The 26,720-nt window shown below is 35.4% G+C and overlaps 1 protein-coding gene across 5 annotated transcripts in view; it reads left to right on the forward strand.

Annotated features, from left to right (window-relative positions):
- The window catches only part of USP15 (ubiquitin specific peptidase 15), a 61,513-nt gene that overhangs the window by 14,531 nt on the left and 20,262 nt on the right, over positions 1 to 26,720 (forward strand). For 4 of the 5 annotated variants that reach the window (XR_010999077.1, XR_010999078.1, XM_068190081.1 and 1 more), the window contains exons 4-7: positions 2,343 to 2,469; positions 7,527 to 7,672; positions 10,194 to 10,255; positions 20,383 to 20,466. Coding sequence is in view for 3 of the 5 variants with exons in the window: in XM_068190081.1 (XP_068046182.1) it covers positions 2,343 to 2,469; positions 7,527 to 7,672; positions 10,194 to 10,255; positions 20,383 to 20,466 (419 nt within the window). In the remaining 2 variants the exon portion in view is untranslated. The remainder of the gene's footprint in view (positions 1 to 2,342; positions 2,470 to 7,526; positions 7,673 to 10,193; positions 10,256 to 20,382; positions 20,467 to 26,720) is intronic. The other variant, XM_068190082.1, reaches the window with a different exon arrangement.

Raw genomic sequence — 26,720 nt, forward strand, 5'->3', positions numbered from 1 at the left:
CTTGTATGGCTGTTAATGCAAATGATTTTGTAATTAGGTAAATAGCTCTAAAACTGCATTGACTATGTTAGTTAATAAAAATGTTATGTTAGTAAAAAGTTGAGCTCTAATAATGTTAACATTGGTGGAGTAATTGGTAGTTTCTTTCTGATAAACACTCTGTGCTCAGCTGATTGCTAAGGGAGTTATTTCTTTAAGCAAAAAGCTTACCTCAACACAAGTAGTAGTCCATGGAATGGTGGACAGTGTGGCCCTTCATCAGTATGAGATACTGAAAAATTAACATCGTTAATTTTTTTTTGTTTGCTTCAAGCACGTAACACCCTTATTATTAAAGGTGAGAGGACATCTCACCAGTTTATTGATAATACAGTCTTTTTTTTTTGTTTGTGTAATTTCTTAAGATTTTCAAATTAGTGATTACAGTTGCATCCTGATTGGACTTTTAAAATACATTTTGATATATTTATCCTTCTTGTATTGACTACTAGGGTGTATTTTTTCAGTTACAGGGATCTTTATTTTAATTCTTTTAAAATCACTGAAAAAAGGTTTAGAATTTAGTTTTATGATTTCTGGTGTAATAAAACTTTTGTTTCCTTCTTATGACCCAAATATGGTTTAACTGCATGCATGCTGGCTGTTACTTTTAAAGTCCACTCTTCAAATTAATGGTAGATATAGCTGTAGAAGAAGTTTTGGGTCATCAAAATTAATTTGGCCAGCAACAGAAGTTTGTTAAAGGGTTTTATAATTTTTTCTCTAATATGATAAAATAGTTGTTTTGTTTTTGGCTTTGTTTTAAAGAGACATGCCTGAAATGTCTGTAGTTTTGTCTAGTTCTGTTAGAGCAGAAATTCATTAAAATAACTGTCCTTCTTTAAATATATATCTATTATCAACTTGGTATTGTTTTTTTCTGAAGATGGATTTCGGTAAAATACATACTCTTCCATCATCATGGTAAAAAGTCTGTAATTTTTTCTGTTTGGGAGGAAGATGGAAGGAGAGAGCAGTGAAATTAGAGTAACTTCTATTCCACTTGGAAGTAGCTAACTGGAAACATGGAGTATAATGAGTGGCCAGGTAAACTGGCATAGCTTTGTTATTTTCTGCCAATATGAAGAGCAGTTATCCTCACAGAAGCATATTCTAGTTCAGCATTTTTGTTCCTGATGCTTTTGTCATTCATTATTATTTTTCATGTCTGCCTTTATGAGTTGCTTTTTTTTCCCATAAATGTGGTATTATACTTTTCTTTTATCCCCTTTGTTGCATAAGCAACATTTTTGACATGTGGATCCAGATTTTAAATTTATACAGTTTTGTATCTGATCTACATCAAATAATGTTAAGACTCCTTGTAATAAGTTGTACTACCACTAGAGTGTCAATTTTTATTCTTAGAAATGTGTTAGCTGCACTGCATAGTTTTGTTGCCACTGCCACAATTTTGTTGTGACTCTAGTAGCTGAAAACTACTAGCTGCTCAAATTAAGATGCAGTTTTGTTTAAATGCCATGATTGACAGTCATTAAAGCTAAGGCAAACAATGAAATAATTCACTAATTTCTTCATTCTTTTTCTATGGCACATACATGTATGTTGTCTTTATACAGCAGATAGCAGATCTCTCCTAGCAATTAGCTAGTGGCTTTATTTTAACCGTATTTGTCAGATGTATCACATATCAGGCTCGTGGTTATTTTTGGAGCAGTCTACATGACTATGCAGTTACACTTTGGAAGATCAAAGGCAAAAACATTTAAGAGGTGACCCTGAATATTTTTTTTCTACATTTTACTTTTACTAAAAAACAAAAAAATCCTGTATATTCAACTATTCCGTAATCTATGTTTAAAAATGAACATAGAATAAACAGCCTTAATGAGTAGGTAAAATTTCAAATTAATGTATTAATTATCAGAATGTAAGTGGAAGATTTGTAGGTTTTGTTTAAAAATGTGATATCCAGATTTTATTTGTGTGTATTAGTACTTTTATTTCCAAATTCACAATTAGTGAATTTGGAAATAAAAGTACCTTTCGGGTGTTTTTACCTTCTGGTCACGTATCTTTGGATTAAGCTTGCATATTTGTGATTTCTGCTTTCTACACTTTGAAAGTCATCATGTTATACACAGGTAAGACAATCATCATGGAAAATACTTTCTAGCTTACTGTGTTTCTAAAAAGTTATAGGAGAATTTTAGGTCTCATTTTTTGCATTGTGTCTTATATTGCATGAGCTTCAGTTTCTTGACGAGGTCTCAAAAATATCTTGAAGTGTGTGTATATGAAAACATTTTCAGACTAATATGTGATCTCATTCTGTTTTTCAGGTCGTTGAACAGGGTATGTTTGTAAAGCACTGCAAAGTAGAAGTATATCTAACAGAGTTAAAACTGTGTGAAAATGGAAATATGAACAACGTTGTCACACGAAGATTTAGTAAAGCCGATACAATAGGTATGCACAACCATTTTCTAAAATATGTGATTGGTACTTGTATGTGGTAGCAAGTTCTGAATAAATGTCTAAATAAAATGATTGATGGGTGTTTTGACCATTAAAAACAATGAGAGTAGTTTTGTTTGGGTCAAGGTTAAAAGTTAACAAATTGGAATAATGAGGGGGTTTAATACAACTGTAACAATATAATTGCATGTTTTATTATCTAAGCATCTGTATTAGCTTTAGAGGTTTGAGCTTTTAAGAAAGTGAATAGTGTGATATTGTTTATTCGATTTCATAGTACTTTTTCTTGGCTTTTGATGTGTAAGAAGTGTATTTTTTATGTGTTTCATTAACCAACACATTCTAATCATATATGTGAAGAGAAGGATATACAAAACACACAAAAGAATTTAATTAATGAATTAATGCCTAAAGGTGACCTACAAAGGCAGTATTCTTGATGTTGTGAAGTGGCAGCCAAGGCACAATCTTTTACAGTAATTGAATAATCTATTAAACCTTTAAGTTACCTTTATTTGTATTTATTTTGACTGCTCATTGAGCAGTGTGTCACTGCTTGAAACAGTATTTTAGTAAGATATTTGACTTTGAAAAGTGCAATCAGAACATTTTCAAAGATATTGCTCCTCATTTTTTGGTGTATTTGTGCATGTGTATCTGAGATAAGAGTCTTTCAGTCGTCTGTATTTGTGCAATTTTGTACTTCATGCCCTTGGCACTGTATGTCCAGCCATCACTTTGTTTACATTTGTTGACAGCGGTGTATGTTTTTTTAGCTTTTGCTTCTCTTCACATTATGAGTAGTGACTTATACGTACCTGCCTTTAATTCTTTGCAGATTGCTTGCTTTAGAAGTAGTCATTTTACTTTGTTAAATTTCAATATTTTATGTTAGAAAAAGAATCACCTCTTGTATCAGAATAAAAACTTTTAAATTGTGAAAATTCTCCTCAAAACAAGGTTTGTTGTCAATTTGTCTTTTTGAGATCTGTTTTAACTTGGGAAGTTGTACTTCATTATTTTCTGAGGAAACCAGGAACTTGGAAAAAGCAATTTTACATTGTCCTTAGGACAATGGACAATGTCCTTAGGACCATTATCCTTTAACATTGGTCCCTTAGGACCAAATGCAAGTTATTTTGCAGCTATATTGAATTTAATTGTATCACTGAAATCATACATAATGGATGATTTTTTTTTTCTCTAATCAGAAGCAGGGCATTTTGGAATTACAGTTACTTGAAGGTATATTCATTCTTTCTCAGTAGAGAGAGAATTAAAATTATTAATAAATTGTTGTGAGAAGCAGTCAGAGTTCACTGGCAATCCCTTTCCAGAAATTGGCCTTGTTTGCTTTCCTGAAATGTGCATGATATGCTCCTGGAAGCCTTTAAAAACATGCCCTTCCTAAAACTGAAGCTTCTTGTGCAGAGTGCAAAGCAGAGCTATCCTAGCCAAGGCATTCAGAAGAGTTTGTACCTTTGAAGAAGAGCCAGAAAAATTCAACCCACTTTAAGAGTGAAATAGTAACTGATCCCTCTTATCCATTCCTAAGATTGTGATTTTTTTTTCCCTGCTGCTTTTTAACTCGAGTATATTTAAGGTAGTTCTGGAATTCATCATATACAAAGCAGAAATGTTTGTTATATCAATAAATAATATGCAAGAGGGATCTTACAGAATCTTGATTATTTTTCACTCTTCCTTGTATTCCAGTAAGGGATGCATTTTATAGTTGCAGAAGGCTTATAGTACAAAAGAGTCAGTAACAGCCCCACGGAACTGAGTAGACACAGGGTAATATGGTCTTTTCAAGAAATTTTGATTTTTCTATCCACCATCATTGATTATATTATTTACTGCACTCAAAAAATAAGTTCAAGACCTTCCTTAATTCAAAAAACCAGAGGAATATTCTAAGTATAATACAATACTCACCCATCAGTCTTCAAATACGTGTTCTTCCTGGAATACCTTTACTTTTCCATTCCAATAGATGCTAAGCTAAGCTGTGTCAAATTAGTACCAAATCAAGGGCATACCTAATAATGCCAGTCAATTCTCTTGCAATGGTACTGGTCACATCTGACATATTCTTTGGACCTTCTTGGGAGCATCCTGTGACTGAGGACCCTTGCCTTGGAGACAGTGTATGGTGACTTTGAGATCGGTTGATGACTAACTCTTGGGGGAGAGGGGATTAATTCTAAAAGGAAAATGAGTTAGACAGTAGATGTAGTTGAGGCAACTTTCCAGCCAAGGTGCTGATCCCAGAGAGCATCAGAGCTTCCAAGTGAAAACAAGTTAATGATCCATTCAGGGATTTTAATCATGTGAAAGTATGATAGAACTAAATCATCAGCCTAATATTTTAGAGTTCTACGAAACACAGATTGTCAGAAAGACTGTTTGTAGCCTCAGTTATGGACAGACAGGAGTCTACAATGCCATAAAACAATTCCAAAACTGAGCTGATGAACTTCACAGAATACTATACTAGTGGCTCTGCATCTAATGGACTTTTGCTAGTAAATTGTCGTAGCAAATGGCATTAATTCAGCTCTCCCTTTGATCTGCTGCAGAATGCAAGAATGTAATGCTTGCAGCCCTTGAGGACTGTTTATTCTGGAACTGGTGACTAGCCCTTTCCTTCTTTAAGAAGGAGGGATTACTCTTCCCTAGTTCAGACTGACATCTTAACATTAACTTAACATCTAAGAGTTTCCTGTAGCCAGTGTTTGTGATTGTACTAGCTTTAGGAGCCAGGATGTATTTGTTTTGGGATTCACTGAAATTTTTCAGCATCTCATCAAGCCTGTTCCAGGTAGTCTTTCAAAATAGTACATGAAGCATGCAGTTGTTTTTATGAATAAGCTGTATGATTTTTAACAAAATAGGTTATGATCTGTATGGGAGCTGTAACTTTCAAATTGTGGGTATGCAGATGATGGAGTGAGAGACATCTTTAAATGGCAGTTTTTCCTGTCTCTTTTAGACATGATGCTAGTACTAATCATGTCATACATTGCATGTATAACTAAAGCTCACCAGAGAATGAGTCACCATCCCTGGAAGTGTTTTAGAAGTGACTGCGTGTGACACTTAGTGCTGTAGTTTAGTTGATATGCTGGTGTTTGGTGAAAGGTTGGATTCAATGATCTTGGACGTCTTTTCCAAGTTTAATGAGTCTTTGATTCTACTAGAGGAGAACCCCATGCACAATGTGACTCAGGCAATACCTATTAGATATGTTTTCATGTATGCTGGAGCAGGCACTTCCACTTTACTTCATAAGCCAGCACTCCAGTAATAGTTGGTGGGGATGGGAGAAGAATTATAAAGTGAGCATTGGTTATATATTCATGGAAGTACATAACAGAATCTTATTTTCACAGTCTCAAAATTGGCATAGTAGTCAAGTGGACTCTTCCCAGAGTCTTGGATATAATGTGTAGTCATCCAATAGGATTGATTCTTCCTGTCTTGTAATAGTTCTGTTAGCAAAGCTGGAATATGTTAAAAATAAACTTAATAAATGGCTTAGAACTTGTGAAGAAAATGACCTGCAATGCTCATATAATTAATTGCTTATTAATCTATATTAATAGACTGAAATATTATATTTTGTAAATTCTTCTTTTAGTGAAAGCCATTGATAAATCTAGATTTTCTACTTTTTTTTACAAAATCGATGCTGACTAGTTTTATTCTTATATTCAGATATAATTATTTGAATTCATTGGCTGAGAATTGATTCAGACTGTAATTTTTTTTTTTGAGAGGCAGCAAATCAAATAAGTCTGTTGCTTTTTTGATATCACCTACCTTGCCTATATATCATCTCTGTTACAAAAACAGATGATCCAGTCTAACACTTACTTTCAGACTAAAATGTGTGATAGCTAGTATAGAAGCAAATTGTATTCAGTTGCCTACAATATCTACAAATATTATATTGGCCCAATGTAATATATTTCACAAGCCAGTATCTTTTGCAAGGTAATTTTAAGTTTTGGGTCTCAATTTGGCTTTTCCTGTTTAACCTAGTGGAAGAGAAAATAATCTTGAGTAAAAAGGGAGCAAGAGAAGCTGATACACTAATTTTTTGTCCTTAGACTTCGGAGAAATGTCTTTCAAAGAGTTTACAGGGCCCATTTTTATAGTTGTGCTTTCAGTGATCATCAGGGATAAAGTGTATGTTTTTTGGCTTCTGTTTTGTGTTCTGTGTTAGCTGTTATGAGACATAGCTTCCATGGGCCTTTGTGAGTCTACCAATTTAAAAAAGCAGCTAAGTGGGATTGCTATGATACAGCACTGTACATATTCATTTAAAAACCCAACTCTGTAATAAACCCTGCTTTTGTGTGAGGATAATAATGTTAATTAAAAACTTCTTAAATTTCAGTTGTAGATAAGTTAAGCTACCTTAAAAGTATGTAACACTGGTTATATTTCTGTCAGGTAGAGTAGGAGCTGGTAGACTTTTCTTTGACTATTTCAGGGACATAAAATCTTTCACCTTCCTTTTAGAATAAATTTATGCACTTCAGTTTTACAGAGCAGTCTTTTTTTTTTTTCTTCTGGACATGTGAATTAAACATCACACATATATTATAATAGTGCAGTTCATGCTAATTGCATTCAGATATGGGTAGAAGCATAAAAACCAAAGAGTGTTGATTTAGGGAACAGAATGACTTCCTGCACTTAATTTTGCTCACTGGTCTCACTTCTGATAATTTGCTACCTCCCTACACTCTTCTATTAGCATACTCTGAAATTAGTAGATGGCTCCTGTCATCTGTTACTTACCAGCTTCTCTTTATTTGGTCTGCCTTGCGAAGGGATTCAGTCCTCTGACTGTTTCCATTTTAAAGGCAAGCTAACTAGCAACTTCCTGCTTGTCCTACAAAATGATGTAGTTACATGGCAATTTCTACAGTTTCATTCATATTTTGAATATGAGGAGATGAATTCTGATGTTTTATTTGACCTTATACTGTTTGTGGATTGAAATGTTAAATTTGTGTTCTTTCCTTCAAAAACAGACACAATTGAAAAGGAGATAAGAAAAATCTTCAATATTCCAGGTGAAAAAGAGACCAGATTGTGGAACAAGTACATGAGTAATACTTTTGAACCTTTGAATAAACCAGACAGTACCATACAGGATGCTGGTTTATACCAGGGACAGGTACAGTGAAATATTATTTTCCTTGAATATATTTATCTTTTTGCTCATGAAAATGTAGCTATACCAAATGATTTTTTAATTTTTTTAAATGAAAATCACTTTCTAGTAGATAATGTTAGGAATAGAAGATTTTGTGAACAAATTTGTTGAAATTAAAGTAGTCTTTCTGTTTATTTTCAGGATTAAAGACTGAAAAGAGACATGAAAGAGAGGATTTAACTCTCTCGATTAATTAAAATTAAATTTTTTAATATACATCTAAATTTTAAATTTTATGTTTTCCAAATTCTATGACATTGCTGACATGAAAATGGTAAAACCTGAAGTAAAAAATTATTCCTAGGATCTTGGGTATGTTTCTGTAATGAAACCCAAAATTTGAAGAACTTGTTAGATATTCTAAAAGAATAATGTCTTCTACTCAGATTCCACTGTCTAGATTTCACAAACAAAATAACAGAAAAAATGAAAATACTTTGATAAGAACAACAGAGACAGAGGTTTGTAAACCTGCTTTAACATGAGACAATGTCATCACTTCAAAATCATCACTTTACAGAGGAATTCCTCACAAGATAACTTTTTTACCTTTCCAGATGAAAATAAAAAACAAACATTGAATGTTAAACTACAAAATATAAATGTAAACAGATTGAGCAATTGCATTAATAGAATTACACGGATTCTTTAGTCTTCAAATAGAGATGAATGTTTTTTCAATAGCTGTATGTAGTTCATGCAGTCACGCTACAAATGCAAATGGATGAAATTTGATGGCAGTAACTTCAGACAAGGTTATATTAAAGTATTTCCTTTTGCTTTGTAATATCTGACTATAACATACTTACCTAACAGTATTTAGGCTGTCTTTCAGTTTTTTTAATGGCATGGAAATAGGTAATCAGTGCACCAAAATTGCTGCTTGAACTATTGTGTCGTGTAGCTTCATGCTGCATGCACTTAAACCCTCACAGAGGTAATTTTAGCAATGCAGAAGTCCTACTGGAAGAGCCCGTATCTCCCATAAAAGATTCACCTCAAAGATGTAACTTGCAAATTATCTCTATCCCAGTGAAACATTAACTATGAAGCAATGATGGTCTAATAAAACCATGACAAGATCTCTAGGTGACATTTGTACTTTGAGAAAAACAAATACTGTTTAAAACAGAGTTTAACCATGGTTTCTGAAAATGCTAAATGTCATGGTAGGCCATATGTGTTTGGTCAGTTGCACTTGCTGACATACGCATGGTTATTTTTCTTGCTGAGTTTCCTAGTCTAATAATAGTTATTCTATTACAGTCTCTCTAACCTAATAGTTATAATAGTGTACACAATTAAGTAAAGTAATGCTTTGAATTTATCACTTGATTTCTGAAGTACGCCTTTAGGGATTCCATTGGACTCTTCAGTCTAAATCTACTTTCTGTTTGTAAGCTCTGAGTAAGTCAAGCAGGTATTGCAGAGTCAGTCTTTCAGCATCAATGACCAAGGATAGCCGACTGCTCTGTTCCCGATAGAAAGCTGGTCATGATAGAAGGCTTGTTTTCAATCTCATGCTTAAATGCATGAGACTGAAAATGTGATGACATCTTCAAGTGGCTTATACTCAAGGTTTTGAGCATTAGTACTTACCTGAATCTATGTCACAGTGTGGACACATACAGGCACAGCATGGCAGTTAATTAGTGTCCTGAAACATCAGTGTACAGTTGTGCAGAATTAGTTGCATTGGAAGTAGGGAGTTGGATTCAGTTTACGCATTCAAGTCTAGTTGCCATTTCAAAGGATCCAGCTATCTCAGCTGTCAATCCAGAAAAAGGCATGAGCTGTTTGTAGGTCCTGTGTCATATCTGCCAGTGTAGGGGAGCTATCTCAAATACCCAAAGGGGTTTCAAGTGACACTTGATGCCTGTGGTTGGGACTGAGTGTTCTGTACTCCTTTCCATACCAATAACAAATCAAATGAAATTAGTTTCATTAGCCAACTGTCCTGTTGAAAAAATAATATTAGATAAATTCTTTGGTAAAAATACAGGAGTAACCATACAGGTATGGTTTTAAGGCTATTGAGGCAGAAAATAGTTTTGTTTGGGTGTTTTGGGTTTTTTCCTTATCCATCTGTGTGAGACAAAATCCCTTCAGGAGTTATCCCTTCCTTAACAGGGCTGTGGTATAGACATGTGATTTCTGTAGATTCACAGGTGCTGCTTAAACATTGCAGGTCATCTTCTGACCTCTTTGAGAGGTAAGTGGCTTGCCATCCATGGATTGTAGAGGAATAGAAATATTAAGTGACTTGCCCAAATTAAGATAATGGGTAAAAAAAGTAGAGAGGAATGTTCAGTGTAATGGATGGAATACCGAGTGTAATGGAATATTCTTGAATCTCAGTGAATAGTAACTTAAATACTAGTCTTTTCTCCATCCCATGTCAGCAAATCCATTAAAAAGATGGAACAGAAAGCAATGTACTGATATTTTTATTGCAGTTTTCTTATTACACTTTTTGTGGTAGGTCCTGGTGATAGAACAGAAGAATGAGGATGGAACATGGCCAAGAGGTCCTTCAACTCCTAAGTAAGTTATGAATTCCAGTCATGTGATTAGTTTTCATTTTATTTTGCTTTATGAAAAAAAGGTTTTAAAAGTGGCATTTTATTTTGAAAATCAGCCTTCAGATATTTAATTGAAAGTACACTTGAATATATTTGCTGTGTCAGGCATTGTAGAACGTAGCATAATGGTGAATTCCTGCATATACATTGCTTAACTTTGTTGATTTCAACCAATGATATACATTATCCTACTTAAAATTGGAAAAAAAGTCCATGGTAGAAAACTGTAAAACTCAGCATATTTTATTTAGATTTCTGTTTCAAAGCACAGTGTATCTGTCAGGTTAACACAGATTTTATCAGTATTTTTCTTACACGTAAATATTTTCATGGACAACTTGTTCCTTTTGTCTCCAGAGCATAATATTTACCTACAAAGTTTATTTGAATTGCTGCCTACATTATCATCATGTGGCTTTTATTCTTTGTTGGTTTGTCATCAGTTAATGCAGAATCATGTTGGTTTTGTTTTCTATTTTTCCTGCTGCTGTTATCAACATCACCTTGATAATGGGAAGTGAATAGAAAGAAAGATTTGTGTGTTTTTCTTCATTTAACTACTTTTAATGTTATTTCCAGTATCTAAATAATTTTCTCTTGATTTTGAAGAACAGTTGGAACCATTTAATTAATATGATGTCAGCCTTACAAATAGTTAACTGTGTTTCTTGCCTTTGTTGGCTGGTTCTTGATCGTATCTTTCATAAAAAAGTTTAAGTTCTTTTAAGTTCTCTTTATTCCTTTTGAGATTATGTATGCATGTAGTTAAAAGTCACTGTTCTAAAGCATTTTTATAATATCATTGCTTATCATTTGAAGGACAGTGTTTCTTTATCTTCAGTGTTTTATCTCAGGCAGTTATATGTGGAACACTATGTTCTATTAAGTTTTATTTAATGAAGTCTGAGTTCAATTTAAGATTAGTATGAGCAGTATAATCTTGCTTATCAAGATGTTGTAACACAAGGCTTTAAAGAATGTGGAGCAATAGAAAAAATGGGATGCTAAGAACTTGAAGTTTAATCTCTGACCTCAAAAAAAATCTAGTAGACATTAAAATTCTTAGTCAAAATTTAGATGCATCTTTGAAAGGTTAAAAGAACTTAACTCATTGTCATGGATTATTTTGGAAGTTTTGGTTGCAAGATATTTTGGTGGTGGTTTCTGCTTCTGCCAAACTTCTTTTCCATTTTATGGAAAGCATTCAGGAGCAGTACATTAATTGAAGAATATCTCCAGAAAAAATGTTTGATCTGGGGACAAGTGAAATGCTAATTCAGAATGCTGGTGTCAGAGGAGGCTGTAATTAAACCAGCAAATGAGGATGAATAGTATTACTGTGAGGTTGGGTATGGTTTTGAGATCTGGCAGCTATCAGAAAGTTGGAAATTTGATATTCAAATACACTGTAATAATGGAAAGTTTGCAAAATTTAGTGTGTTCAAGTAGCAGCTATCAACAGGCCAGGACAGGTAATAGGACAGGTTTTTACATCTGTTTAAAACTTCATGAACAACCTAATAAATGTTTAAATGGATAGAAGTATTAAACTTGCTTTGGAGTTTTCTGTGTGAGGTCCATTAGGATTATTAGTTTATCAACACAAATTGCATAGATCCACATACCTTCCTACATTGGTTGCACACTGGCTCAGTGCTAAAATTACTTCTTCGTAGTGCTTCTTTTTGAAGAGTATAAATTGTAAACAAATTCTGATGTCAAGGTATAAAAGGCCATATTTAGAAATGTCAAAATATAGGATACTGGAAAGCATGAAAGATGATAAAGCTTAAAAAGGCAGGATCATTTCTGAACATGAGCTAAGCTATTCTGCAGTTTCACATAATAGTTGAAGTTGGAAGGCATCTCTGCAGATTCTCTGGTCCAACCCACTTGCTCAAAGACAGGTCACCTAGAGCAGGTTGCTTGGGACTGTGTTCAGATAGGTTTTGAGCATGTCCAAGGATGGAGGCTCTACAGCCTTCCTGGAAAACCATATTCCACTGTTTTATAGCGCCTATTTAGAAACAAAGTCCTTATATTTACAAAGAATTGCCAGTGCTTCAGTTTTATACCTATTGCCTATTCTCCTACCAGTGGGCATGCCTAAGACTCTTCCTCCATCTTCTTCATTCCCTCCCACTGATTATTTATACATGTTGATAAAATTGCTTTGGAACCTTCTCTTCTCCAGGCTGAATGGTCCCAGCTTTCAGCCTTTCTGTAGAGGTCAGATGCTGCAATCCTTGATCACCTTTGTGGTGTCTCACTGGACTTGGTCGAGGATATGTCTGTCTCTCTGGTATTGGGGAGCCCAACACTCCAGGTGTCTGTAGCCTGTTCTGAGTGAAGGAGAAGGATCCCTTGACCTGCTGACAGTGCTTTTCCCAGTTTAACACACTGGGCCAAGATGGTTGGCCCAAGGACACACTGCTAGCTCATGCCCAGCTTTTTGTCCAGCAGGACCCCAGATGGTTCCCTGCCAAGCTGCTTTCCATTTGTCACCTGCCCACACACCCACTTCTTCCCAGTGTATTGGTTCCTGGCACTGTTCCTCCCCAGGTGCAGGCCTTTACATTTCCCTTGGCTGGACTTCAGGAGGTTCCTGTTTGCTCATTTTTCCAGCCTTTTGAGGTCTGTCAGATAGCAAAATCTATATTGTGACGATTAAAAATGAGAAACGGTAAGATGGAAAGGTGTTCTGCACATTTTCCCTACCTCTTTTTTGCAGAAGCATAACAGCAATTTTTATATTGCTTCTTTTGGCAATTTTTCTGTATTCCTCCTACTACGGGTGATGATTGCTGTCAGTTTTTCATGAGAAGTATGTTAAATGTGCAAGCATCTTTTCTTCTGCAAGAAAAGAATATACTTACTTTGAAAGTGGCCAGGTTGGGACCTCAGTTTAGTACAGGAAGGAACACTTTTGAAAATGATATTTCTGTTTTTCTTGAGAGTATAATGAATTTGTACAAGGAAAAAAAGATTTTATTATCATCACAATTTTCTCTTCTTCTGAAATTAGAAAAGAGTGATTTAAGTTTGAGATCCTTTTCATGTAGGAGCAGAGACCATGCTGTGCAACTTTAATTTCTGCACTGTATTCAAGCTTGTCAGTGTTTGCATTTGTTTTATGTGTATTGTTCTTCTAACTTCTGAGTTTACTTAATTTTGGATTAATTGCAACATCCACTGTAAAAACCCTGCATAACTTAATGATATTTGCTATTGTGTCTTATTTTAATGCTGCTTAAAATGTTTTAATCCTTAAAGCATTTTAAGGTTTTAAAATGGGTTTTAAAACCCATCTTGGGTTTTTTTTTTTGTCTGAAAGTATCTGATTGTGGTATACATTCTTAAAATGTTTGCAGGGGCAGTCAGGTTTAAGAATTGCTGGATTTTTTGCTTTCTGAGAGATTGTTTATATCAGCTATTGGGATACTTTTTGCTGTGGGAGGTTGACTTCTGTGAAAGTTTCTCTTTATTCTGGAATGTCTTAAACAACACCTGCTCCCATAAGAGGTATTACTTAGCGGTAATGATAGTTTTTGGAGAAAATTTTGTTATACGAACATGTCTGTGAGTAGCTGTCTCCTCAGTGTCATACACATGACAAACTTATACAAATGTACAGATCTCAGTTGTTTTTGTAGCTTAGTTGCTGCTGAGCACAGTATTTAATGAAGATTTGAGATCTCTGTGCAGACTTTTTTTTTAATCTGTGTCCTTATATGGGAAATTATTCTTCGTGTAGAAAAAACAGCTAATCGTGTTTGAATGGTTTATTGTTGTCAAGATGGTGTTTTAAACTAGAAAATAAATATAAATTTTAAAAATCTAAAATTGTGGTTCAGGTTACTTGAAGCACTGTACTTCAAAATCAAGTTACTTATGTTCAGGAAAAACTGTACATCACTTACAACCTTTCAGCCAATCAGTGATTTTAAAACTTAAGATGAGGAGAAACAAGGAACTCAAGTTTGACATTTCATGGGTTACTGACTGAATAGCCAGCACAGGGTTTCTGTTAGTTTTCTGTTAAGAAATTGTTACCTATTTATATGCAAATACAAAAGCAAGTTAGGGAAGCATACAAAAAAGCTATAAACTAGTAGGTTATTTCCTTCTAATCTTAAAAAAAGTGTTTTTCTAGCTCGGTTTTTCTAGAAAACTTAAAAATGTTTTAAATCTACTGATCCATCCTATTCTTTAAAAGTGCTTTCTATGTAGTAAAAAACTAAGAATTTTTAATTACCTGTCAATCTATATCTCTGTCTGTATATTAAAAGTAATAGATTTCATTCTGATACTTCTTTTATTTAGATATCACTGTGGAGTAAGTCATCCTAATCTAATAGCTGGCTACTTAGCATAATTTACTGATGGTCTGCTGTTAACTTTAAAACAATTCTCAAGTGTGAAAGGGAATATATTGTTGGTAGTTGGGGCATTTTTTGACCTGCAGAGAGGTGAGACTGCACACATTCATAGCTTAGTTCTTTTTCTCCTTATAATAATGAATGTTTTCTTACAGTTATATTCCGATTTTTTTCTGGTTCAAACTGTACACCTTTTTATCTTGGAAAAGCATTAAAGGCCCTTTCTCAATTATTTTCTTTTACTGGGTTGGACCCTATAATGTTTGTTAAGAGGAGGGAAGAGAAGGATAAAAGATGTTTAGCAGTCCTTTTTAAAATAATGTAATGCCCATTTATCCAAGTTTTTTAGGAAAATATATCAATGAATCTTCAAAGGAAAAAGTGTGTTTGGTTTTTTTCCCTGAGCAGTTGTTATACAGACAGATGTGCCTTTTTACTGACTTTTCTGTAAGAAAGAATTCTGGTGTATAGAGCTAACTGGGGACTTGCTGTGATGTCTGAAATTGTATAAGCAAGAGTTGTCAGCTTGTTTGTCAGCCAAGAGCTGGACTGCCATTTGCTGATAAATAATAACTGAGATAACCATGTGTCTGAGCTCCTGTGGGTAAACACCAAACATTGGTGATGTTTAACAGACATTTTCAAGTTAGTTTAACAAACATGTTCCTTAATACGAATTAATGGAGGGTTGAAAAACTCTTTAACAAATGCATGTCCTCAGCATTAATTTTTTTTGATTGATGCATGTTAAAATATCAGCCTTTTTTACTGCAAATTCCCCAAAGAAGTGTGATTAGCTGAATTACTTTGGGTTTGTAAAAAGAGAACAGTCTAACTAAGGCTTGCTATAAAATTGTATGTTAGCCCAATCAGGGCTACGGCTTTAAGGAAGAGAGTCCTTGATAATGGAAGGACCTCTTGAGATAGTATGACCTAGTTCCCCTACTCAAAGCATGGGAAGCTGTAGCAGATTGCTTAGGACCATATCCAGGCATATTCTCTTTTCAGATGGAATTTTATTTGTTTTGTTTTATACCCGTAGACTTTTGTCCTTTCAGTGGGCACCACTGAGAAGGTTCTTGCTTCATCTTCTTCGTTCCTTCCCATTGGGTATTTATACAAGTGGTAAGATTGTTCTAGAGCCTTCTCCAAGCTGAATGATCTCAGCTCTCAGCTTCTTCACATAGGTCAAATGTTGCACCTTTGTGGTGTCTCACAAGTCTTGCTCCAGAATATCCCTATCTTTTTGGTACTAGGGAGCCCAGAAGTGAACCCAGCACTCCAGGTGTCTGTAGCCTGTTCTGAGTGGAGGAGAAGGATCACCTCCCTTGACCTGCTGACAGTGCTTTTCCCAGTGTAGCATGTTGGCCCAAGGACATACTGCTGGCTCATGCCCAGCTTTTTGTCCAGTAGGACCCCAGATGGTTCCCTGCCAAGCTGCTTTCCATTTGTCACCTTCCCCTCCAGGGGTAGGATTGAATGGTTTTCAGTCCATCTCACCATACACTTACGTAACCCATGTTTCATCTGCTTGTCTCTGAGGGTGTTGCAGGAGACACTGTCAAAAGACTTGAGGAAGTTGAGATAAACCACACCCATTGCTTCCCCCTCATCTGCCAAGGTAGCCTTCTGTGAAGAGATTACTGTCAGGCTGGTTAAGCAAGATGTCTACTACTGCTTTCACTCAGACACTTTCTCTTCACATCTTACTTGGGTCAGAAGCTCCTTATTCATCCAGTCAGGCTTCCTGCTGCCTTTGCTTAATTTTTTACTTCTCTGTATGGACCATTATTGAGCGTAGAGAACTTAATGATCTTAGAGGTCTTTTCCAGCCTAAATGATTCTCTGAATATCATCCAGTTCTCTTGGGGGCCCCTCTTCTCTCCAGGGCTGTATCCCATGCCACTTTTCTGAGCAGATCCCTATAAAGGCTAAAGTTTGCTCTGCAGTAATCCAGGGCTGTGTTCCTGTTTTCTGCCATGCTCTCCCTCAAGATCTCAAATTTCACCATCTTAAGGTCATTTTGGCCAAGGTCCCAGCCTTCACATTCCCAAATAGTTCTTCCTCCTTGGTTTTAAGTATCAGATACAGTTGAGAAGCTCTCCTTATTACCTCCTCGGTCACCTGCATCAGATAGTTGTCCTCCTTGCATCCCAGAACTTTCCTGCGTTTTTTTGTCCTGCTATGTTGTCTCACCAGCAGATCCCCTGTAAGGACTAGGGCCTGTGAATGGCTTATCCAAAAAAGTCTTATCTGCCTTCCTTTATCTTGATCCAGTCAGTCTGGGTGCCCCCAGAGGAAAAAAGACTGTTCTAGCTGCAGTTGTTTTTGCTGATGTCCTTATTTATCTCCTTGCTGTTGGTCCCTAGGGGAGTTCTAGTGCAGTTTAACCATAGGGTTAATGAAGTATGTGGGCAAGTGAGTATCTGTTGTGAGTTACCATTTTATTTTGGCATACTACAGCAAAGTGGGTTTTATTAACGTGTCTTTTGCTGTTAAGATGATAAATTATAATAAATATTTTTGTGGGGGTTGTTTGTTACATCATTAAAAAGTTGCTTTTCAAAATGACCTGTTAGTTTCTGCTGCTGCTGTAGCTATGTTGAGAACTTGGATTACTCTTCTCCTGCATTTGAGAAACAAGCCATTTACTGATTTAGTAGACCTTAACTGGCTTACTCTGGTTTCTTTTAGTTTTTATACACAGCAATTATACATTGAGTCTTAAAATTTAAAACTGTATTGCATTTGATTTTGGTTTGAATTATATAAAAGCTTCAAATTTATTTTGGGAAGTTCAATTTCAGTTCAAAATTATTCAAATCAAATAGCTTCTTCTAAAATAAACACATGTATGAATGGCATCATTTAACTACTGTTCTGGATTTAAATGGGGTTAAACTGACTTCAGTTAGGTATCTTTTGTGGACAGTCCATAGAGAAGTAAACTTCTTTGAAGATAATATTAAAAGAAAAGGATTTAGATTGATAAAGGAAAATTACAGGAAAGCTTTGTGAATGTTGATCAGAATACTTGAGAAAATAACTAATGTGTTCTTCATATGGTGATACATAGAATGGTTTAGGTTGGAAGGGACCTTAAAATCTGATCTAATTTCTTCTCCCTGCCATGGGCAGAGGCACCTTCAACTGGACCGAGTTGCTCAGAGCCCCATCCAACCTGACTTCAAACACTTACAGGGATGGGCCATCCAGTTTCTCTGTGTAGCCTGTTCCAGTGCCTTACCACCCTCACAGAAAGAATTTCTTCCTAATGTCTAATCCTAACCTACTCTCTTTCAGTTTAAAGTCAGTCCCCCTTAGTCCAATGACTACATGCCCTTCTAAAAAGTCCCTCTCCAGCTTTTGTAGCCCACTTTAGGTACTGAAAGGCTGCTCTAAAGTTTCCACAGAGCCTTCTCTTACCTGGGTTGAACAGCCCCAACTCTCTCAATCTGTCCTCATAGAAGAAGTGCTCCAGACCTCTGATCATCTCGTGGCCTTGCCTCGGACTCACTTCACCAAGTTCATGTCCTTATGCTGGTGGCCCCAGAGATGAACACCTCATTCCAGGGGTGTGTCACAAGAGCAAAGCAGAGGGGAAGAATCACTTCCCTCACCCTGCTGGCCCCACTGCTTTTGATGTAGCCCAGGATATAGTTGGCTTTCTGTGCTCACATTGCTGGGTTATGTTTGGCTTCTCATCCACCAGCACACCCAGTTCTTTCTCTTCAGGGCTGCTCTCGATTCATTCTTTGCACCGCCTGTACTTGTGGTTGGGATTGCCCTGACCCAAGTGGAGGATCTTGCATTTGTTGTGTCAAACTCACGAAATTTACATCAGCACATCTCTCAAGCCCATGGATGGCATCCATTCCCTCCAGAATACCAACCACAAAACACAGCTTGGTGTTAACAGCAAACTTGATGAGCATGCACTAATCCCTCTGTCCATGTCACTGCTAAGCAGCACTGATCCCAGTACTGATTTGTAAGGAGCACCACTAGTTTCCACTTGGACACTGAGTCGTTGACCACAACTCCTTGAGTGCAACCATCCAGCTAGTTCCTTATCCATCAAGTGGTCTATCTGTCAAATCTATGTCTCTCCAGCTTAGAGACAGTGTCTAATGCTTTGCAGAATTCCTGGCTAATGATGTCAGTCTTCCCTCATCCACTTGTTTATTTGGTTTTAGAAAGCCACCAAATTTGTCTGACAATATTTTCCCTTAGTTTACAGCACATTGGCTGTCACCAGTCACCTCCTCAGTCTTCCTGGTTGGATGGCCCATAGCAGACCCCCACTATAATCTTGTCTGTCCCTGCCCACCCTTATTCCTTACATATAAGGAATATATGTAAAGGATTGTGGATCCCTAAGAGGAGCTCCCAAGAGGTTCCTCTGCCTGTCCTTCCTAAAGAGTCTATATCTTTTCATTCCAACACTCCAGGAATAGTAGGCATCCCACCATTTATTTGCCAGTGATGTCTATAGTATCATACCCCTCACAGGAATATGCACATCTCCAGCTCCTCTTGTGTTTTGCCCATTCTTGTGTGTTTCCATGGAGGCATTTAAGTGGGGCCCTCAACAAAGCTGAGGTGCTGGCTGCATTGGCTGGAATTCTTTTGTGCTGTACTTCAGGTTCATCACTCCTGACCTCCAAACCTTTTCCAGGCTCTGAGAGCAACTCTTGGTAGCTCTGGCATCAAATTGGCGTGAGTGGTGTAGATTGAGGTTCCCCTTCCCCAGCAACTTTTCCTTTGGAAAAGTTTATTAATAGAAAGTTGAAAATAAATGTGAAAAGATACTTGGGAAAATTCCCAGTGTAAAAATCTTTTTTTCCTTACCAAGTTTAGTTCTTGTAAGGTGCTTAAAAAGTCCTGAGCATGCAGAAGTTCTTCTCTTAATAGAGCAATGTGTACTTCAAAGCTTTTCAATGACAGCCAGAACTCAATTCAGTTGGAGTTACATAGGGCCCACAAAACCAGGAAGTTACATGAACTCCTTTGAATATGCTGTCTTTTCCTTGTGCACCTGTAAGATTTGCTCAAAAAAAATACACTGCATGACAGTTGTAAATATTGTATTTTTTATAGTCAGAAGTCTTTGATGAAAATAATCAGTATTCTTGTATTTTAAAGTAGTCCTAAACCATGGGGATAAGTGATAATACTTCTACTTTTGGCAAAAAAAGGTTTTTAAAAATCCAGTGTTGTGCATAATATTCTGAAATTTTCTAGCAATATTACTGAGACAATTTTAACTAAATGGTTCCATGCTGCTGTTAAATTAACATGAAATATTTATCTTAATCATTTTTGTATCTCAACATCCATTTTGTTTGAAATGAAAAATTAATAAAATTCCCAAATTAGAAACTTTACATTTTAAGTTTTAGAACATCAGAGTATCTACAGTTGTACTATAAGATGAAAACAATTTTTTTAGCACAGTGGCCAGTACTTTTCTTTTGGTTTTTAATAGCTCTGTTTCTTCAACAAGTAATAAAAGTTTAAGTACTGTGAAACATTTCAATTTTTAAAAGACACATTCTGAGGGCTGCATGTCTTGGGTATTTAGTGCTTTGCCCACTTTTAAAAAGTATTTATTTTCCATGCTTGTTTATCTGCTTTGTTCATTTGTTATCTTCACAGTTTTTAATATCTCAGCATTTTTGTCTAATTTATCATTTTCATATTTTTAAAGGTCCCCAGGTGCATCCAATTTTTCAACTTTACCAAAGATCTCTCCATCTCTATCAAATAATTATAACAACATGAACAACAGAAAGTAAGCAATATACCTTAAGACATTATTTAATCACCCCAGTGTAATATCAACAAAGTTCAATGTTTTATAACTCCTAGCTTAAGGATTTTTAATTGCTTTGCAATATTTGGCTTGTGAATTGTTATTGGTTACTATTTCATAGTTTCGGTAATGCTGACACCAAGAAATGAAACAACATTAGAAATGTTTGTAACTCTTATTCTTCAGCAGGGAAGACACTAAAAAGAATTTTGGCTGTTGTAAGGAAAGGTATAGACTTCATTTAGAGTTTGTAATCTAAAAATACATTGTTGCTATTATTATCCTTCCTGAATTTAAATGGACAAGGAGAGAAGTACCAAGTACTTATCCTTACAGTGATCAGGTTTTCCCTTGTTTATTGCTCCTAAGGTATTAGAGCAGCATATGTGACATTACACTTTGATTTCAAAACATGACAGCTGAATTGTGTAATTGTGTTAGCTGTAATGTAGCCAGCAGCTTAACTTCTGTTTCTTAGTGCTAGAAGACTTGAGAGAGATCAGGCTGTGTGCTTGACTCTTACAGTGAACAAAGGCTTAGTAAGAGACTTGTCACTTTTACCTATTTTCTCCTTTATATTCCGAATTAGAAGTTTTTTAATAAATAATGTGAAGAGCTTTCCTATTGAATTGGCCAACTTTTTGTGTAATTTTTTTGGTTTTGTTATTGTACACATCTGTAAAAAAAGTTGGTGAATGTAGAAGAACATGGAATTATTTCACTTTAACAGAGCATCTTTCAAGTGCTTGAAACCAGAGAGCCCTCATCTTTAATGCAAGCTGGGGGAGTTGAAGAACCTTGTCCTTACAATTTATTCAAATTTTTAGTATTTTTCTAAGCATGCATTTTGTGATCACATTTGAAGATGTTAAATATTTAAAAAGTGACATAAACATTAAATATACAATATCTTCCAGTTAAATACTGCACTTATCAGAAGTGATTTTTCCTAAGGGGTGAAGTGTCACTTGTGCTTCTACCAATTGTGAGTAGCCCCCACTCTCACTGTTGAAAGTTCAAATCTATGTAATTAACTGACGTCTATTGTACTCTGTGTGTGAATGTGTAGTAAATAAGAAGAGTATTGTATATATGATTGTGTAAAAAGCTACTTGATCAGAGCTGAGCCTCCAGCTGAAAACTAATTTCTTCTTCTCATGGTGTTTAAGCAAAAGACAGTGGTATTGCCAAACCCAACACTTAACAGTGACTTTTTTTTAGGGAGCTGTGATTTTAAATCAAGCTATCTAGGCTTTCTTATTTTCTTTTTTTAAAGTTAGCTTCTTGCTGGCAATATAGAAGCACTTATGAAACTTGTTGCCAGCTGTTGCAGCTTTTAAAGATAGTTTGTTCATGTGATTTACCTGATTTTAATTTTATTTCTTGGTTTATTTTGGAGCCAAAATGTGAGCTTTTAGAACTTAAGGAAAACTTTGGGGGTTTGGAGGTATATGTTTCTTTGTTGTTATTTTACAAGTTAAAATTTTCAAAAGAAATAAGTTTTTAAAAGGAAGTCATATAAATTTCAGATTTGGTAAGGAATTCCTTCTTTTAAGTGATTTAACTATAACTTAAGCATTTATAAATCAGTTAATAGGTACATGTGCTCTGTAGTATTATGAAATACCAGTCATTTTTATCTTTTATATCAAAACACAGTACATCTGGATGTTATGTGAGACAGATAGTGCAGAAGTATATGGTTTTCCTTAAATGCAGTAATCCAATTATGATGACTTTAAAATATTTTATAAATCGCAAATTAATAATTTAAAACAAGATGTAATGCAGATGAATCTTTAGCAGCACGGAGTCTGTGTTCAGTGATGAAGTCATATCCATTATATACTTTGTACTTTAAAGTACATACTTTTGCATTAAGAATTTTTGGCTTCAAATAGTAAATGGAAAGATACATCTCTGTATTTAATTCTATTACATAACTGCGTTAAGAATGTTCTTCTCTTCTTGCAAATAATTTCTTGTCTAAGAAAGTACTTCTTTTTCATTAATTAATACTATCTTTGTTATTTTCTTAGTTAACTACTTAATGTCAGCTTGGTCTGGAATTTATTTCCATGCTTATGCTTCTGCCTTATTTATATTATATTATATTGCACATTGTCCTTAGTACATTAGTGAAATTATACATTTGTAGCTTTCTAGGATCTGTTGGCATCTCCATATGGGCATGAGATGCTGTGACTCTAAAGGAGATAAGAGCATTTGTTTTGAAGATAACTTTAGCTGACAAATATGATTTAGAAGGCAGAAAAATCAAACAACAGGTTATGTGTATTAATGGTCATAAATCCTAGTCATTGCAAGCCTGCTTTTGCAATTCCTTGAGCTCACCCGTAGAGTACAAATTCTGTTAAAAATCTGAAATAATCCAGTTTCTTTGTATGGTACACATTTCTGTAATGTTTTCTAATCCAGGAGGTGTTCTGTGTAAGAGTAAGCCTCAGCTTGGTAGATAATTAATTTTGTGTTGAGGTAGTTATACATTAGATATGAGAAATAGCTTGTGCAAATTTTATCCAGTTAAAGCCTTCATTTCTGTAAATGTGAGTTTACCTTTGAAAGAATGGAGGATTCCAAATAATTGATCATTAATATTCTTTTGCCTTTACCAGTGATCTTATTGAAAGAATAACATAGGAGAATAATATGTGTTAGTGGATTCAGAAGAGAAGGGAGACATACATCTTTTAGGTCTTAACTGGAATTTCTGTTTATTGCTGTTAATAAAGCAATACATATCATATACAGTGTTTTTTAAATTATGTGGGATGGAGATTAAAAACACCAGAACAGGGATTTTGCTTAGGGAATTAAGTGAGAAGTTGTTCGGTTTCCTTCATTTGTAACCATTGCTTTAGGCTCTTAAAATTACTTGTTTGCATCATTTAGTAGTGTCAGCCTGTCAAGACAGATAGCTGGCAACTTTGTTCATATACTTGATATATTTCAATATGCTTATTCTAAGAAGTATAAGTTTTAATTACATTACATTACCTCTAGAAACAGTTTTGTTCATGTTGTACCTGACACATAACCAAATATTATGACAAAGGCAATTTAAATATATTATAATGTTATATTCTGCTCTCCTGACAATGATAATGAACAAAAAATAAAGATAGTAATCTTTATGTAGTGACATGGGCCTCTCCTACTGCTTCACGTATCTCTAAAATCTGACAAAACCTGATAATAGGTTTCTTAAAGGGTCTGATCACAAAAATACATTGGCAGTGCATTAAAATGGTTGAAATACTAAAGAGCTCAGTAAGTCTTCCAAACTTTTAATTTTCTGGGCTCATTATTGCAATTCAAATTCCTTTATTTATGTACCTGTTGGTACATGGCATTCCACTGTCAAATTATGCCTTTTCCAAATCCAGTGATGCTTTTCCGGTCTTCTCTGTTCAAAATCCAAGCTTCACAGAGCTCTAACTGCACAATGAGTGCTCTGGATTCATCATCACCATTTGAAAGCTTCTTTAATGTCTAAAGGCACATACAGAAGGTACAAACAAGTAATTTCAGATCTGGCACATGCAATTCAAAATTTATAGATCTACAGATAGTAAAATCTCATTTGGAAACCACCTTTTACCATTTTTGCGGTTTCAAGAGCTCTATTCAAGGGTCTGAAGATGGTTTCATGTTTTCAAAACTTGCTTTACTTTTGTGAAGCAATTTTTTCTAAGAACTATTAGTGTTTTCTTTCTGTTACTGCTCTTACTTGACTGACTTATCCTCATACTAGCCCTCTGCTTTTCCCTGCATTGTTCCTTCATTAAAGGTAGGAAAGTTTCGCAGGAAAAGCAGCTGGAGGCTTGGGGACACGCAGTTAACACAAGTTACTTTTTCTAGGATATTTCTGTTTGAATTAAATTAATGTAGACTTACCTTGCATCTTTACTTGCTTTCCATTGTTAGCTACTTATTATTGACTGTTAATAATAATTTCTTTTTCGTCCAGCTTAAAAGCATAAAAAGCAAAGCAACAATATAATTTATATAAAAATAATTTTTCCACAACAAAACTGTTTGCAGATTGATGGAGCTGTAAAGAGACATCTCCTAGTATCCTGCAAACAGTAGGCAGTGTTTTGTAGGATATGTTTTGATAAAATATCATAGTACCATGAAAGAAAAATGTATTAATAGACCTGACTCACAGGATGAGTGGTAACCTTTATCTCTAAACCCCTTGAATGTATTTCTGTGGGCCAGTACAGAAGGTAAAAGAGCTCCGAAATATCTTTCCCTTTTGAGAAGTAAACTGACTGTTTGTCCCTTACAGTAAATACACACTGCATCTATCTGCACTGCAATTATCTTCAAGTAAATTATCGTCATGGTACTCAGCTAATTTGAGAAAATCTTTCACATGAATAAGCTACAACCACAAAATACCAGTTGCAGTTCGTTGGCTTCCTAGTGTCCCTCCAACGCTGGCAATTTGTGAAGGGGAGAAAGCTGCAGAGAAGGCAATAGAAATGAAAATCCCCAGAAGAATTACATTCAATTTGTTCATTACCTCTACATCTGAATTTCAAAGAGATTTCTTTTTTGTTAAGTATGTGAAAAGTGTTATCTGTAAGTCAGGTCAGGACAGAAGTAAGAAGGAAGCGAGGCTGAAAGTAGAAGCTTGTTGTGTACCTGGTGTGTGTGCATTTCTGTTACTGCTGTGCACTGTTGGGTTGGTTATACTGTGGGGCTTGCATTAGCACCAGTGGCAAGCTAGTGGTTTTGATTCCCGGGGGAACTAAGGCTTACTAGCCTAAGGGAATTGGAGTTCACTGCAGTAACTGGGCTGCAACTGGGAGATGGAAGGTAATTTTTCCTGGGGATCTCTCATGCATGGGTGGACACTAACTTTATAGGGTTTTTTTAATTGAGAATGACCAGTAAACACAATACCTCATAGCTAGTTTGGGGGCAAGCCAGAGAGCAGAGAAAATGCATCTGTATAGAAAAAAGAAGGATCAAGGGGAAAGTCAGCTCTTAAAAAGAGATGAGCAGATGTAAAAGTTTGATAACAGCAGCTTTATGGACAGTGGAGCTATAAACTACACAAATTTCTAAGACCATTGAAAGTGGGAGAAATTTCCATCCCCTTCTGTTTGAAATTTTTGATAATTTAAAAACCAGCAGTTATTTATGAAGAGTAATTCTGCATCGAGGAGACTGCTGGAATTCAGTAAAGAGCATTATAGGGTTCAGGAGTAATGGCTGGAGTGTAATATTTGGGTCCTTGCATCCTCAGACTTTTGCAATTACAGAACTCAGCTTTTTACCAGGATTGATTCTTTGCACTGCATATTTTTCCTTCATTCTTAGCATTTGACTTTCAATTTTTTTTATGTTGCTTCTAATGTGAATGATGCTTAGTAGCTGCAGAAATACACCTGAACTTTAGCTAAAGCTGCTGTCACACAGATGTCATTATGATTAGTGCCTGAAATGGTTAAAGTGCTTGTGGTTGCTTGTTTTTTTCTAACATATTACAAAACATTCTCTTTGCTTTTCTAGTGTTCTCAGGTATTCTCACTTTACTGTTTTGAGGGTTAGTTTATATTTAATACTTCTGTATTTCATCTGGAAAGAAATTGTTTTAATATCATCATTTTACCTATTTCAGTCTTCTACAGTTCCTTCTATCTGCAAACAAAAGCAGCATAGATTTATATTGAAGTTGTTGAAAGGCATTTTGCGCATTCCTTTACCTCTCAAGGCTTTTCTGCATTTGCATGCTGGATTGTGCTGTCCTAGCAGGGAAGCTATAAATAGACTGTCTGATGCAGTGAGGGAGCTATGCCACAGTGGCCTTGGAAATCTCAGCTTTCACCTGTAACTCTGCATTCCCACTCCCACCGACCTCACTCTTGCAGTAGCAGGATGCAAAAGGAACGTAAATGATTGATTGCTGCTGGTGGTGTCTAAAGTCTGAGTGTTTTAAATATGATGGAGCAATGAAGACTAGAGTAAGCTGTGAAGCTGCTCCTATAAAAAAGGGGTAGGGATGTAATAATTGCAGTTACTGCAGTACGTTTGATTTTGGTTGTTTGCACAGGTGACTTTTAAATTGACATTAATGCTATTGCATTAAAGTGTTTTAAATCTTTACTTGTTTGCACAAGTTAGTTTAACATTTTTAATCATTTAAGTCTATAAAGTACTTGTATGCTTTAAAGTACTATAGGGTACATATTTACATT

The sequence above is a fragment of the Anomalospiza imberbis genome, chromosome 5 (assembly GCF_031753505.1).
Source record: "Anomalospiza imberbis isolate Cuckoo-Finch-1a 21T00152 chromosome 5, ASM3175350v1, whole genome shotgun sequence".
Taxonomy (NCBI): Eukaryota; Metazoa; Chordata; class Aves; order Passeriformes; family Viduidae; genus Anomalospiza; species Anomalospiza imberbis.